Here is a 16739-nt window from a genome sequence, read left to right as displayed (position 1 = left end):
AATGATCATTAAGGACTCCCCTACTTCCACAATATCTGGAAACAATTTCCTTTTCTCTTTTCCATGGGTAGACCAAATAACCTAACCATGGTTACTATCTTGCAAATGCAAGCCACTGGTTACAAGAGGAATTATTCAAAAATACCAGAACTCATCTAAACTGATTCATCAGCACTATTATAAAAGCAAAGGATATACCCTAATTATGAACATCAAGAATATCAACAGTGCATAGGCTGTGCAAAACATTATTACTTTTATAGCACAGAATTCTGTAAAACTACGTATCGCTTTATAAACATAATAAAATATACCAGTATCGCCATGCACACACTTGGAATCATTCAGAAAAGACATTCATTTATTTCTTTAATAAGTATTTATTTTGCACCTATAACAGGACCAGAACAATGACATAAACTATTATAAACAAGACAGATCTAAGCCCTGCTTCCCACTGAGTTTACAATCTAGTGGGGAAATACACACCATGAAATAAGGGCTATAACAAGGATAAGTGCACACAGTTAAAAGAACACGCAGAACTTGAAAGTAAAGAGCAGGAAATGGAGATGGGGAGGTAAAAGGGAAGGAAAGGTTTTTTGAAGAAAATAACATCTAAATATAGATCTGAATACACAATTGAAATTAGTCCTGGAAGAAGGAGGGAGAAAAGAAAAAATGGGAAAGATATGTTTAAAAGCTACAAAGCAAGAGATAGCATGATTTGGGGTGGTGATAGAGAAACAAAAGCATTATAGTTTAAAACATGGCCAAAGTATGCAATGCAGTAACAACGTAGGCAGGGATGAGGTATGCAGGTGCTCCTGTTGTTCTCTAAAGGTTAAAAACAAATACTTAAAAGGGCCTTAAGTGTGGCCAGGAACAGTGGCTCATGTCAGTAATCCCAGCACTTTGGGAGGCCAAGGCAGAAAAATGATTTGAGAACAGACTGGGCAACATAGTAAGACTCTATCTCTAAAACAGAAAAAATTCAGCCAAGCGTGGTGATGCATGCCTGTAGTCTCAACTACTTGGGAGGCTGAGGGGGAAGACCGCTTGAACTCAGAAGGTTGGGGCTGCAGTGCTGTGATCCACCAGACTGCACTCCAGCCTGGGTGACACAGCGAGACTCTGCCTCAAAAAAAAACAAAACTCTCAAGTGTTATTTCAAGACTCTTCCCTTTTGACAGAAATCACACAAAAAGTCATCTGATATAGATGAAAGCTCTCCCGAGGTGAGGAGAACAAATGTTCTATAAAAGCTGTCACTTTGAACACTTATAAAGAAAGGAAAAAAAAAAAAAAAGGTGTCACTACTGGATTTCCTTAGTCCAATATCCAAAAGGCTATATGTCCTAAGACCCCCAAAATTAGTAAAGGGGTTAATACCATCACATTAAAAGATTCTTTTACAAAATGGAATCCAGTTCACTCCCTTATTCTCAAAACCTCTGTCCAAATAGCACAATTTCTTTACATAATGTTATGAGTAATTCTGGAGAAACATCATAGATGAACTAACCACAGCACATTCCTGAACTTTTAAAATATTAAACTGTACATGTTCAAACAAATCTTAAAAGCAAGCAAGTCAAAACCCTGAAATAATCTGACAGTAAATCTTAGACTACTGCAGCATTTCTCAACTTGCATTTGGCACGTCTTTAACAAGAATTTTACCCACACCCTAATTCCAGCTAAGTGATAAAACATCTGAAAGAAACCATAACAACATGGCCCGAAAACAGAGACATACGATGATTTACAATTGCATAGCCTTAATTACAGTGATCTTGTCAGTAAATTTACATTGACTAAACGTCAGTAGAAGATTCCATACCATTCCACAGTTAATTAAACTCAAGTCAGGCCTACATATATAGAATACATACAAAATCCTAAAATAACATATTGCGAATACACATACAATTGAGCAATGTTTTAGAATGAAGGTCAGATATTAAGAAAATAGTTGCCAAGTAATCAATATAAAAAAGATAAGGAAAATCAAACCAGTATTCACAACTCCGCAGTTTATGAAGGTGATAAGCAGGGCCACTGCATATGGCTTCATGGGCTACTTATTGAACAACTCTAAAGGACACCATTCAGAGAGAGAGAGACAGAGGAAGACTAAGCAATATATTTCAAGCTGGAAGAGAATGCAAAGAAACAACCACCACCATCACCCCCACCTTAAAGAGCCCAGGTCTCAGTAGCAGAAACAGAACAAATATAAAAAGGAATAAAATAACATAGGCAAGGTTTTATGTCTATAAAATTGGCCTTGAACTAGCACCATTCATTCATCTTTATCAAATACTGAAAGTCTACCATATGGCAGGTATGGAAAGATATATACAGTAGTGAGCAAAACAGACAAAAATCTCTCTACCACCATGAGGCTTAAATTCAGGGAGAAAGAAGGGAGGTAGGAAATAAATAAGCAAAATATCTGGAATACCAGAAGATGATAAGTACTCTGGATAAAAACAAACGGGAAACAGCGATAAGGAGTACTGTGAATGGGATATAGTGATTTAAAATAAGGTAGTCAAGAATGACCTCAATGAGGCAATCACACTAACAGAATGAAGATTCTACCATATTTGAATAAGCTGTTTTTGACACTCTCACAGGGAGTATTATATTCTCTTCTACTATCCACTCATATCCATCCCAATTCTAGGACAGACTAGGTGCTTGGCTGATTATCAGGTGCAAGTAAGGGATGCAAAACAACCTCATCACATTGTTAGGAATTTATTTAGAGACTGGGTGAAATAAAAAATTAATTTCTTAGAAGCGTCCTTCAACATGCCAAGCTTCAGGCCTATATGAGGTACATTCCTATAACATCTACATTGGGGTGGGCAAACTAGAGCAAGCAGGCCAAATCCAGCACACTGTTTTTGCAAATAGTCTTCTGGAACACAGCCCATTTGTTCATTTTCATATTTGGTATGGATACTGCTGCACTACAATGGCAGATCTGAGTAGCTGTGACAGAGACCACATGGCCTATAAAGCCTAAAATACTATCTAGCCCTTTACAGAAAGGGTTTACTAACCTACTAACCCCTGGTCTACATCACCACCACCACCACCCCAAGTAACATAGGCTTCAGGGTCATCTTCACGAGCATGTGATCACTCTAGTCACATGGGACCACCACTCAGGAGGAATCCATGATTGGGGTTTAATACCCTGTGATCACTGTCTTAAAATTCTTAATAATTTTATCTCTAAATATCAGTTTTATAAGTAAACTCCAATAGGACTCCAATGGAGCATGTGCCAGGGGCCTGACACCTCAGCTCACCAGTGGTCTGCCTCTCCAGGAAGTGTTCTCACTCAGTTGAGACCTGTGGCTCAGTCTGACCTCCTAATCCTCACCCTACAACTAGGGAAAGGCAAGGTGACAGCCATCCCCATCCTAGGCTAGAATCACCCTGGCACATTCAGAGGGTGGCCTCTTGCCTATCACTGATGTAGGTAATGAGCATGTCCTGACGTGGAGACTACATATTTGCTTGGGGGTCCATAGACCTATACAAAGACAAGGTCTACAGAAAGGGGAGATTGACTTCCTCATCACAGGCCAGGGCCCCACATTTTCATTCGGCATTAGACCTTGCAAATCATGTAGGTGGACCTAACTGCTTTCATGAAACAATTATAAACTAGAGTTATAAATGACAGTTCCATTCTTCTATCAAATCCAGCATAAAATTTGTTTCTGTTTTGTCCCATTCCACTCTAGGCCATCCCCTTAACTTTGCTGCAGCCATACAGCTTTCCTCCTATATCTTCAATCAACAAACTCATTTCCATTTCCACTACAGGTTATTAACACATTTACAATACTCATCAACTAGAACTAGATCTTCACATTTCAATCAAGTCTGCATGACTGTCACAACTTAAGAGTGGATGGAGTTCCCTGACTAAGCTGATCCCTATCTACTAAGGGGTCAAATTGACTGGTGTGGCACATCATCTCCAAAGATGGCCACTATCACATTCTTCCCTCCATGTATGCGCAAGTTTCTCCCCCACTGACAGATGGAATTCATTTCTTCTCCCTTTGAATTTGGGGGGTCTTACAACTGCTCTGACCAATAGGATACTGCAAAAATGACATTATGAATTTCCAAGCCCAGGCCTTAAGAATGGCAGCTTCCTCTTCCTTCTATGCTGTGGGAAGCCAAGGTCACATCAAGAGGGCACACAAAGGAGAACTGAGACGCTGAAGTCAATAGTTCCAGCTGAGCTTCCAGAAAATAGACAACATCAACTGCAGCCAAGTGAGTGAGCCATCTTGGAAATTCCAACCCAACCAAGCCCCAAAATGGCTCCAGTCCTAGCTAACACTATGTGGAGTAGAATCAACAATCTCCTGATCACACTCAACCCATGGAATCTTAAAAGAAAATAAATACTTGTATTTAGAGATGTTTGTTACACAGCAATATAAAACTAAAACACCCAAGTCTGAATACCAGCTCCATCACAGCTGGGCCTATTATTTAACTTGTTTGTGTCTCATGTTTCTCATCTGCAAATTGAGGATAATGACATTATCTACTTCATAGAAGTGGAAGGATTAAGCGTGCTAATATGTACAAAGCATTTAGCAGCATTTTATTAATACAATGTAAGTACTGTTCTATTATTGCTATTTCATAATTGATAGAATTTATTATTTATTCCATCAACTTGCTTTATTTTCTTCAAAGAATTTATTACTATCTGACATTAGGCTTACTTATCTATCTGCACTTCTCCACCAAAGCATGAGCCATGAGACAAAAACTTAACTGTCTTATTAACCAACACCTAAAACAGAAGCAGACAGAAGTACTATAATATATAGCTATTATATATCAGATGAATGAGTTATAGGATATTTGTTTCATAATCAATAATGATATCTAAAAACTGCTCCCTTACCTTTAGCATAAATCTGACAAAGGGCACTCAAAAACATAAGCTATAAATTATAATATGGTATTTTCATGATACAATTCCAATACATTTATTTGCCACTACACATATAGTACTCCAGTATTAGATCATGTACTGCTCAAATGTGCCTAAGCAAAGGCTACCATTTGATTCAGCACTGTTCAGGTGTGTACTCATTTGTATAATTTTTTTTAATGAGCTAAACTCAACCAAATAACGTATTTACAGTTAATATCAAGACATGCACAAAAATAGCAAGAGAAACTTTAATCTGGGGTATGTTTAAAAGCAATTTACCCTGGCAACCCAAATTGACATAATACTGGTCTTCAAGTTATAAGCAACAACATGGTATATAACACATTTGAGTATTGGTATACAACTTGGTGTACTACTTAGTATACAACATATTTGAGCGTACATTTCCTCAATTAGTTTTTTCAACATACAAAGATCTATTTTAAAGATGAAATAAAAATCAGACATTGACAGAACCCTAACACACCTTTGAGAAAAAGCAGTAGTCTAGAAGGTTAGAAAGACACACAAACACATAATTCAGTATAACAAGTTATCCTAACTTTCTTCTGCCTTGATGCTGATGACAGAGGTCAGAAACTCTCTCTACCTCCTTCTTTCAATTATAGATTCGAAGGAGTTTTTACATTTAAGAACAGGATTTTATGAGGCAAACAAACTAGAGAGAGTACAGAACTTCAGATGAGAAATCAGTGCATAAAAATTAAGAAGACAGAGATATGTCACTGTACCGGTAGGGAGGGCCCATTCAAAAAAACTTGTATGCTAAGAACAGGAATTTTAAACTTCAAAAATTTAATAAACCCAGAATGGTTAAAATTAAAAAGATTGACAGCAGCAGAATGTTTGCAAGTGTGTGGAGCAACCAAAACTTTCATACATTGATGGTGGAAGTGTAAAATGGCATAATTACTTTGGAAAAAAGTCTGGTGGTTTCTTATAAAATTGAAACATACACCTACCCTATTACTCAGTAATTCCACCCATGGAAAATAAAAACATATGTCCACAAAAAGATTTGTACAAGAATATTCATATCAGCTTTACAGAAAGATTTGTACAAGAATATAACAGCTTTACTCATAACAGCAAAAGAAAACTAAAAACCCAAATATCAACAGCAATGGATAAACTGCAGTGTATTCATACGATTTATACAATGAAAACTATATGATAAAAAGGGATGAGCTACTGATATACACAAAAACATGGATCAATCTAAAAAACTTCATGCTGAATGAAAGAAGCTTTGTAGACTACATGCTGTATGATTCTAGAATAGGCAAAACTAGGTAATTTGAAGTGAAAAAATCAGAACAGTCACCTGGGGGGTATGAATTGATCTAGTAAGGATAATAAGGGAACTTTCTAGGGTGATGGTAATATTCTGTATTAGGTCATTAAATTTATCTGTAAAGGGCAGTGGTACAAACTGAATGTTTGTGTCTCTCCAAAATGTATATGTTGAAACCCTAATCACCAGAGTGATGTTATTTGAAGTTAGAGCCTATGGGAGATAATTAGGTTTAGATGACGTCATGAGGGTGGGGCCCCTATGATGGATGAGTGTCTGTGCTAACATCAGAGAGTGTACTTACACGAATCTAGATGGTATATATAGCCTACTACATACTATGCCGTATGGTCTAGCCTATCGCTCCTAGACTACAAACCTGTATAGCACGTTATTGTATTGAATACTGCAGGCAACTGTAAAACAACAGTATTTATCTAAACACATCTTACAGGACCCCAGTATATGAGGTCCCTCATTGAATGAAAAGACATTATGCAGTACATGAATGTCCTCAACCCTACCACCGTAAATGAATGGGCATGGCTGTGTGCCAATAAAATTTATTTACAAAACCAGGAGTTGGACCACAGTTTGCTGATCTCTGCTCTACATGTCAAAGGTGGTTTGGGTTACATGAGTATATGAATTTGCCAAAGTTCATCCACTAGGCCATGTAAGATTTGTGCATTTCAATATACATTGATTTTACCTCAAAGAAAAAGAACCATAAACAAATATTAAAATGTAGGCTAATGATAAACATGTGGCTTGCATGCAAGTACACTGATCCCTGCAACTTACTTTGAAAGGATCGAAAAATAGATGGATTGATAAATACACAACAATACAAATAGAATAAGCTGTTAACTGTAGAGCCCACAATTTGTATGGAGGTTAACTGTACAATTCTTTCAACTTTTTTAAAAATTTGGAAGTTTTAATATTAAATGTTATTAAATGTTGGGGGCAGATTCAGTAAGGGGCCACTGAAGGTTTTTAAGCAAAAGAACAAAAAATTTATACAGGTTGAGTATCCCTTATTTAAAATGCTTGGGACCAGAAGTGTTTTGGATTTCAGATTTTTTTTGGATTCTGGAATATTGCATATACGTAATGAAATATCTTGGGAATGGGACCCAAAGATGAACGTGACTATATGTGCATGCAACAAAGTTGTGTTGAATACGTACATGTGGTATTTTCCACTTGTGATATCATGTGGTGTTCAAAAAGTTTCAGATTTGGGGGCATTTTAGATTTCGGGTTTTTGGATTAGGAATACTCAACCTATATTCTACAAATATGATTCACACGATGCAAACAATTCCTGAAGGATGGTCAAATGAGGAAGAAAGTAACAGACAATATTCCATGCCAGGTAATGCATCAATATTTAAGGAGAATGGATTAAGTACAAAAAGAGTTCACTAAGACAAGAAAAGTCAGAAAAAGTCAAGAGAAGTAGAAAGCTTCTTATTAACTGTATCAGGAATAAGGACGGAGTTTCAAAGAACATTCATACTGTCAGTATAACAGAGAAATCAAGCAACATGAGAACTGAAAAGTAGCTATCAGACTATGCAGTTGGGTAACCTTGATTATGTAAAAGAGGTGTGGTAAGAATATAAACCAGATAAAGTATACTGATAAATTCAAAAGAAACAAACAAGAGACGATCAAAGGAATAAGGCTGGCAAGAAAAGGTGACAACTAGAGAGTAAGGAAAGGTAAGAGCCTGCAACACTTCTTTCCAATGGAAAATGAAATGAGTATACCTAAAACTCATTATACATCATCTCATCCAGAACATGTACTATTCAGTGAGGCAGTCAGCCATGGGCCTGAATGTCCCTGCACATTCTTGCTGAGTGTGTGTAAAGCTTTCCATTTCCTCATACTGAGCTGTTTCTTCTAATAAGTTACATAGGGAACAAAGATCAGGCAACCACAGTGTGTAACTGCCATCCCAGGAGAAGGTGAACTAGTTTGTTTGTTGTTTGCTAAGATATTTGCTGCTTGCTTTAAAAAAAAAAAGAGCTGCACCCTTGGTTCTGAGTTTCTGAGTTCCTCAGCTGTGATGCAAACCCACTGCACGAATCCATATGGACACCGAGCCCCTTTGTGGAATTTGGTAGCTAGGAAAACCTACACAAATATGCTGATGTTCGTGCTGCTTGCTATGTCATGAGTAATGATCAGTCTTTAACCTGGAGGTCACCTCTTTTTTGCCAGAAACCGTGAAACATTAACACACTAACTTATTAGCTTGTAAAAAGGGTACTTATTTATCATGTACCAGTCTTTACATGTTTTACACATGTATTATATTATTTCTCACAATAATCCTTGTCAGGTAGATACTAATATAAGGAAACTGAGGCTTCAAGATGTAAAGTAACTAAGCAAGGTCTCACAAATTGCAAACAGCACAATCTAATATATAAGCCCAGATGGCTTTAAAACCTGTAGGTTTTTTACCCGTTAATAGTCAGGCCTCCTTCAAGCCTCCTTCTCAGCTAATTTATCGAGGGCAACTCTAATTCCCCAGATACAAGAGCAAAGTACTCAGATCTTTGTAGAATGAATACTTCAAATTATGTTCCATAGAAAATTGATATTGTAGAAATGTTAACATAATCTTAAAATTTTAAAAACAAAGAACAAAACAAAACAAAGATTAGGAAGAGCTAGGTTAAAGAAATCCAAATCACTGTCTTTACTGCAGAATTTTTCATGGTTTTAATATGCTAATGTATTATAAATCTTCCAGTTACACTTACTATCATTCTGAAATACAGTTTGGGAAATTACTGCTACAATCAACACTGCCAATTTAACTTGTACACAGAATAAGAAGTCAGCTTGGTACAGGTACAATCTTAGAAGTCAGCTTGGTACAGGTACATAATGCTTTAAAATAGAGAACTTTGGCCGGGCTCTGTGGCTCACACCTGTAATCCCAGCACTTTGAGAGGCCAAGGCGGGCAGATTATTTGAGGTCAGGAGTTCGAGACCAGCCTGGCCAACATGCTGAAACCCCATCTCTACTAAAATACAAAAATTAGCCAGGCGTGGTGCACCACACTTGTAGTCCCAGTGACTCAGGAGGCTGAGGCAGGAAAATCACTTGAACCCAGGAGGCGGATGTTGCAGTGAGCCGAGATCACGCCACTGCACTCCAGCCTGAGTGACAGAGACTCCATCTCAAAAAATAAAAATAAATAAATAAATAAATAATAAAATAACGAACATCAAAGTTAGAATGTGGTCTAGCAGCTGCAAGCCAAGTCAACTTCGTCATAGTTAGCAACACTGCTCATTTACTAACAAACAAAACTGAATTTCCCATAAAATTACGTGTCATACCTGGCTTTTTCTGAAATTAGAAGGGTAACAATCAAGAATTTTTGTAGCTCTAAACTGTTATCCACTGCTTTACTCAATAAATTTTGGATGCTTTTAACAATGAAAGGAAAGAAGAGATCACAGAAAAAGCAGTTTCTAGATAAAGCTTGTGCATTGGCTAATGGTAGTAAGTCATTCTGATGACCCTGAGCATCACTGCTAGCTTTCCAGTATGAAAAGCTGTTTTTAAACTCTTTAAATAAGTGAAAAATTAACATTGCATACCATCTCACCCCTAAGTATACTTGCCTATCTCCTGACTTAGTCATCCCTTAACATTCAACAACTCAAATGGTTTATTGCTCCAGTTTATTAAGCATTCCAGTTTTCCCAAAAACTGAGCTAAAGGCAACCACAAAATAGTTGTGTTCATCATATAAGCCAGAGCTGAAGACTGATCCCTAGTTTAAAAAGTCTATTGAAAATGTCAATTCAGCTTTTTCTCTGGCATACACTGATGTTATTAATCAGGCCATTATAAACAAAACCAAGAGTTATACTAGATAGGTTAAATGACTACGTAAATTGTGTAACTCTAACACTAACATTGCCTTACAATGTTAGTTGTAAGTTGCCTTACAAGGAGAACAGATCGATGTCCTACCTAAAGTACTACCTTTAGAGGGACTGGTAGGCTTTATCTTTAGAACTGATTTTTGCCCTCTGTTCTCAAGGAACATTCAAAGTCTATGTAGGACACATCGTCAGTTTGAAAAAAACGAGGGGAGGGGGCAGCAATAAAATATGCCCATTTATTTTGAAAGGAGTTGTTGGGAAAACAAATATCTTAAAACTGAGAGCTACATAAATTAAGTGTTTTGAGTAGTGACGTCTGTAGAAGAACATGGTTGATGTTTCTAATCTAATAGAAAGATTAGAAAAATGAAACAAGTTTCACTGCTGATATTATTCAATATTTATATCATTTTATTTTTGCTGACATTTACAAACCTAGAAATGCCTTTCAAACCATCAAAAGGGTGTACACTGACAACTTGAAAAACGCTTTCCATACTGGGAGAAACAGTATTTCCCAAGTTGTTGAGAAAAGCTGATAAATTTTCAAAGAATTCGGAATATGGACCTTTTGTAGGTTTTAAAGAATGCAAACCAATTGAAAATGGAAGCCTCATGAGCTTTTATCTTAGAAAAATGCAAAATTACATATATTAGGATCTCATCTTACAGTTCCTTCATATTTGCCAAAATGTACTTATTAATAGAAAGTCTTGGCTTATAACTGTCTTACATGTGCAAATAGATTTGAAAGTTGAAACCTGGGACTAACATACCTAAATTTGTAAAATTTTATAAACCATAAACTGCATCACCAGTGCTATGTATTGTTTTTCTCCTCTCCCTCAGTAAATGGGCTGAAAGTTTGTAGAATGACATGCTACCTAGCTGCAACAGCACAACAGCAGAGTCAACTATTGCTCAGTCCATCTTTAACTAAGGTTTACAACAGGAATCTCTAACGTCACCACCAGAATACACAAAGAAAAATATATTTAAAAATTGACACTGAAAATATAGAGGAACACATTTCACTTTTTTCAACATAGTTACCAAAGTTTACACAGTTAAGCTGGAAAACCTTGTATTTAACGAAAAATAATTTTTCAAACAAGATTAGAATTTGTTCTACTAAAACTACCTCTGTTTCCCCTCTAACCAAAAAAAAAAAAAAAAAGAAAGAAAGAAAGAAAGAAAAAGTGGGGATTACCAAAAAATACAGTCATTTTTAATACTAACATAATGGAAAAGGACAAAATGACAAGGTTAACGAGCAGAGAGACAAGATCAGCATTATGGCTAGTCTTTCTCTACAGTTCCACAATTCCTAACCCACATTTTTGCCAAATCCACATCCCACCCTACGCAGTACTTACACCTCCACCCACCTACTCACCCACCCCATTTATGACGGCGATCACCTTCCGGGCAGGTATGTGAAGTCAGCCCCATTTCCAGTAGACAATCGACTAGAATGTCTCAGGAGTGACTGAGTCAGAGAATAAGAAAATGATAAAGTGAGAAATTAAAACGGATACAAGTTGTAAGGTGTGTGGAGGGAGGGCGTCTCACAGGGGGGCTAAGGGTGCGGGCGAGGAGCTAGGAGCAGACTTGGGGCGAGAGAGAAGGGTTTCGAAGGAGTCCTAGGCAGGAGTGCGCAGGTGAGGCGAGTGAAGCAGCTCCAGCCAGAAGATCCAAAAAAACAAAACAAAACACAACAAAAAAAAGCCACAGCTTTTCCTCCGGGAATAACCTGAGGAAAGGGACTCTCGGGACGCCGCGGCGGGAGGCAGTCCCGGGAGGCACAGGAGGCCGGGAACTCACCACCTGGTAGCGCCCAGTCCCCGGCTGGTGGTGATCCATCCTGCCCGGCTCGGGATCCGGCTTCCGAGAGAGGGAGTCTTCTCCGTGCTCAGCTCCCACGGCCACCCCCGTCGACGACGTCGTCGCCGCAGGGCCCCTTCCGCCTCCGTTCCTGCAGCCGCGGTCTCCCGGCGGAAGCTCTTCACTTCCTGTGGCTCCCGCAGCGGCCGCCGAGACCTCCGCGTTGGTCGCGGTTCCGCGGAGAAGCTCCGGGGCGCCGCGCGCGCTATTGAGCATGCTCGGACCGCTCGCGCAGACTCGCTGGCTCCGCCGGCGTGCCAACCGCGCCGCCAGTGGGAGGGTATAGCTGGGTGGAAGGAGATGGAAAAGTAAGGCAAGTCCGGGGGAGCTGTCTAGGTTGTCAACCTGTCGAGTGGGCGGTCGCAAAAGGCGCGCGGGGGGCGGGAATGACCCGTCCTTGATTGGTCTTTTCTGTGTGCGCGAGTTTCGCGCAGGCACGAGCCAGTGCGCCTTCTCACCACACAGAGACAGAGGCTGACAAGGGATGGGGCCGCGTTCCTAGAACACCTGAGGACAGGTCGCCCGGGTACCCGACACTTCCTCACCCAGCGTAGGACATGGGGAGGAGATTCATCTCTAGAACATTCCCAAAACGCTTATTCAAAATCATTCGTAAGATAAGCGATTTTTTAAAGACTAACATAGAGTAGTTAGAGTTTACAGAAAAATTGAGAAGTTACAGAGATATCCCATATACACTTGGCTCCTACGCAGGCATAACCCCCCACCATTATCAACATCCCCCCTCAGAGTGGTACATGTGTTACGACTGATGAACCTGCATTGACACCTCATCATCACTCAAAGTCCATAGTTACCTCAGGGTTCACTCAGGTTGTTGTATACTCCTCGAGTTAGGACAAATGTGTAATGGCAGGTATCCATCATTATAGTATCCTACAGAGTATTTCCACTGCCCTGAAATTCTTCTGTGGGGTAATTTTTGTTTTTGTTTGTTGTTTTTTTAGAGATGGGGTCTCACTATATTGCCCAGACTGGAGTGCAGTGGCTGTTAGCAGGCGCAATCATGGCTCACTGTAGCCTCGAACTCCTCGGCCCAAGCTATCCACCTGCCTCAGCCTCTGGAGTAGCTGAGACTACAGGCACTAGCTCTTTGGTTACTTTTTAAACTCTTTTTTCCACTTTTTGGTAAAAAGAGATTTAAAAATCCAACGGACTCTCCAGACAACTCTCAAAGAAAGAGGACTCTAGAGTTCTAGGTTACTGGAAGGACGTTAGAAGAAAGTAATGAAATCAGATAGGATTATTTTGTGGTAATACTCAATAATTCCAATTGATTTAACAGCAAGGAATCACTTGGGAGCACTGTTAATAGTATCTCACTGTCTGGTTAACCACACATGACACGGCATAAAGCATATTTCTCTAGCAAGTAGAAGAGTATGACAGAGCAGCGAAAAGTACCTTTTAACCTGAAGACCAACGTTCTATACCCTAAAAACTATGATGCTGCTTGATGTGGCCCAGCTATGTTTTTAACATAACACCACATTTTCCCTAAGTGATCTTACAGTGGAGCACCCTGAAGGGAAGGAAAGGGATCTGGAGCCCCATTTATTTCCTTCATGAATGTCCAGAGGAGATCCTTGAAATGAAGACTGCCACTGGGTGAGCCTAATCAACTGGTTAAAATAGCAAGATAGAATAAAAACAGAAACTCTTTGAGAGATTGACAACTAAAAAATGTAAGCCTTCCTCATAGTTATTTTTAAAGCATTCATCAACTCTTGCTATTTGTGCCATTTTGACATGTCTAATAGTATAAAGCATTACTGTGCTAACAATAAGAGGCAGTGATATCTCATACTTAAATATTGTTAAACTTGCCTTGTTTTGATCTTAATGTATTTTAGTTTCTAAGCCAATAAACATATGCCATTTTATTGGTATTACTGGTACAAACGCTCACTCTCACAATTTCACTCCAAATGGTATTGCCTCTCGATGACCAAAACAACAGCCAGTATCAGCAAACTGAAATTAGATCCTTATATCACTTACGATCTGTAAGATTTATTTAGAACTTAATTTTATATGCATATGTGTTTTCATTAATCATTCATGTGTTCATCTGTTTCTCAAATAGATGGCTGCTCAGGGCAGAGACCATTTCTTACACCCAATGCAGCACTGAGAACATAACAGTAAAAATCAAAGATCTGACCAAAAGCAGACATCTTGAATCCTGATAGAGTAACAGATTCTTTCTATTTTACCCTCCTCCCAGATTCTCTGAACATTTTGCTAATCTAGTGGAGTAACAAATTCAGCAGGAAAGCGTATTTGTAATGAGGAAGAGAAAGAGGGGAGGAGAAGTAGAACAACAGCTTACTAGTATAGAGCCCTTTCTAAGCCAGTACTATGCATCTATTATTTTAGCCTCACCAGAACTTCATGATATAGGCACAATTGCACTCCTTGGTTAACAGATGAGGGGGGAAAATAAGGCACAAGGAGTTTCATGAACTTGGCTAATGCCAAATCACTAGTAGGTGATGACAGACATCAGAGCCTCCACCATATTAAGCACTATAGTAAGCATAATGCACCTAATAAAGAAGAGTCCTTGTCTCTTTCCTCTTCCTAGCCACCACTACTGTGAAACGTGCAGAAGACATAAAAAGATAGCAATGTATCACAAAGAGCCAATCTGACTTCTTTAAATCCCACCTTCTTGATCTATGTAAAATAATAATTCTTATTCATCATCCCCAAAAGAGCCATTCTGAGCTTCTTTTGCCCACTTTACAACTAAGCCCATGTGACCTGTAATGGACCATTACAAGCAGAGGCACTGAGTTGTCCCACTAGGAGAAACTTACTTGAGATGCAGTGGGAATAACAATATTCTTTACCATTTTACAGACCTTAAGCAACATCCAATAATATTTTCAATCCCTGGTATTATGGCGACAACTCTAGTTATCTAAGGAATTTGCAGTGGTGCAGCACTAGAAGCTACCTCAAGTAGAATTGTAGAATTTCAGTGCACTTCACTAACACCTCTCATTCTGGCTTGATCAATTTTCATCTCCAAACACACAGCCACCCAAAATTTTACTAGTGCTGCTCTGCAGTACTGGAGTAGACATGGAGATAAGCTGCCCAGATTCCCTTTCAAGAAAGCACACTCTGCCCAGCTGGAAGGAATGTGGCTGGCAGACAACTTCCAATTGGTAGCTTTGTCAGGGTCTCCCTCAGCTTTCAACCTGAGGAGGTGCTATTTTCAGGGTGGCACCCAGTCACTAACTGAGCAAGGCAGTGGTACAAGGCTCTGGCTATTTTTGCCAGACACTGAAGCCCTTAAAGGGACAAACTTTCAGAGTTCCCTGTGAAGCTGGCAGAGACTTTTTCAGCTCTGCAGCATGTTGCGACAGCTCCCCCTGCCCAGTCCTTTTTATTTTAACAGACATTGCTCCCCAGTGAATCTCTTGCACTGAAAACTTTATATCAGCATCTGCATCCCGGAGAACCCAACTAAGACAAGTACCAATATGTACAGTGATAGAGCAGTATTATCAAAATTGTGTTAGATAATTACAACTATCGTTTTACATGGTTGGTGTTTCATCTTCAGAATAACCCTCAGGACTCTACATTGTTAGCATTTTCTCATGTGGATGTAATGTATCTGTAAGCCTTCCTACTAAGAATGATTTTGATGTTGTTCTATAGTGTGATGCTATATAGAGTTCATGGGGACCTCTTTGCCTGAGGCGTACTTCCCATTGGGAACCCCTCCCACCTTCCCAGAAGCAGGGCCATTCCCTCTAGAGGTAAACTAGCAACTTAACATTCATCATACTCTTTCTTATATCGTCAGATATATTGAGCTGCACACCCAAATGCCAGGATTCTTCGTTGGGAGTCCCACCAGTTAAAGAGCAGTAAGACATGCCATTGCCTACAGAAAGCCGTCTACACAGGCCTAAATCACAGGGAGGCGATGTTCCAAATTTTCCTTACCACTTCACTGATTTTTAGTTTTTTATCACTTCCTCTACCACAAAGAACTACTCAAAGTAGCTATTGATGGTTAGTGTGATCACAGATCTTAGTAATGAATTGCATTTGGAATATGTGTGGTTTTTGTATAATTACCTGTAGAATGACTGGAAAGAGGTAAAATTACATTATCTGAAAATTTCTATTTCTACCTAATGAAAATTCACTAGCAATCATTTTCTGGACATTAAATTCTAAAGCATATTTTAGAAATATAAGAAATTATTGCTTTTCACATATAAATGAAAATTAACACAATGACTCCAGTTTTATCTCTGAATCTTTTATAATGTATATGTATCTTTTAATCAGTTTGTAGGCTTGAACCTCAGTTTAGCTACACATAGTGTTTCTTATTTAACTGGTTCTGAGATTCCGTCATCTGTTCAGCTCTATAATTTTAGAGAGGATATCTAAGTGAGCAATTTTACAAACAAGTATCTACTTCTTTTTCCTCTCTTTATTCTCCTCCAGTATGTTGAAAGAATCTGAAATAAAACTTTTTATCAGTCAAGATTCAACTAGAGAAACAGTCAGCAGAAGACATATCCTAAGAGATTTATTGCAAGGAATTGGCTTACACAGTTCTGTGGGCTGGTC

General features: G+C 38.8%; 1 protein-coding gene across 2 annotated transcripts in view; it reads right to left on the bottom strand.

The window, feature by feature from the left end:
* Positions 1-12879, bottom strand: part of NDFIP2 (Nedd4 family interacting protein 2) — a 74990-nt gene extending 62111 nt beyond the window's left edge. For both annotated transcript variants that reach the window (XM_055096897.2, XM_008950570.5), the window contains exon 1: positions 12054-12879. In XM_055096897.2, coding sequence (XP_054952872.1) covers positions 12054-12329 — 276 coding nt within the window. In that variant the 5' untranslated portion in view covers positions 12330-12879. The remainder of the gene's footprint in view (positions 1-12053) is intronic.
* Positions 12880-16739: the final 3860 nt, after the last annotated feature.

The sequence above is a fragment of the Pan paniscus genome, chromosome 14, assembly GCF_029289425.2.
Source record: "Pan paniscus chromosome 14, NHGRI_mPanPan1-v2.0_pri, whole genome shotgun sequence".
In the NCBI taxonomy this organism is placed as follows: Eukaryota; Metazoa; Chordata; class Mammalia; order Primates; family Hominidae; genus Pan; species Pan paniscus.
Note: the sequence above shows the minus strand (reverse complement) of the source record. Positions and strands in the feature narration are given on the sequence as shown.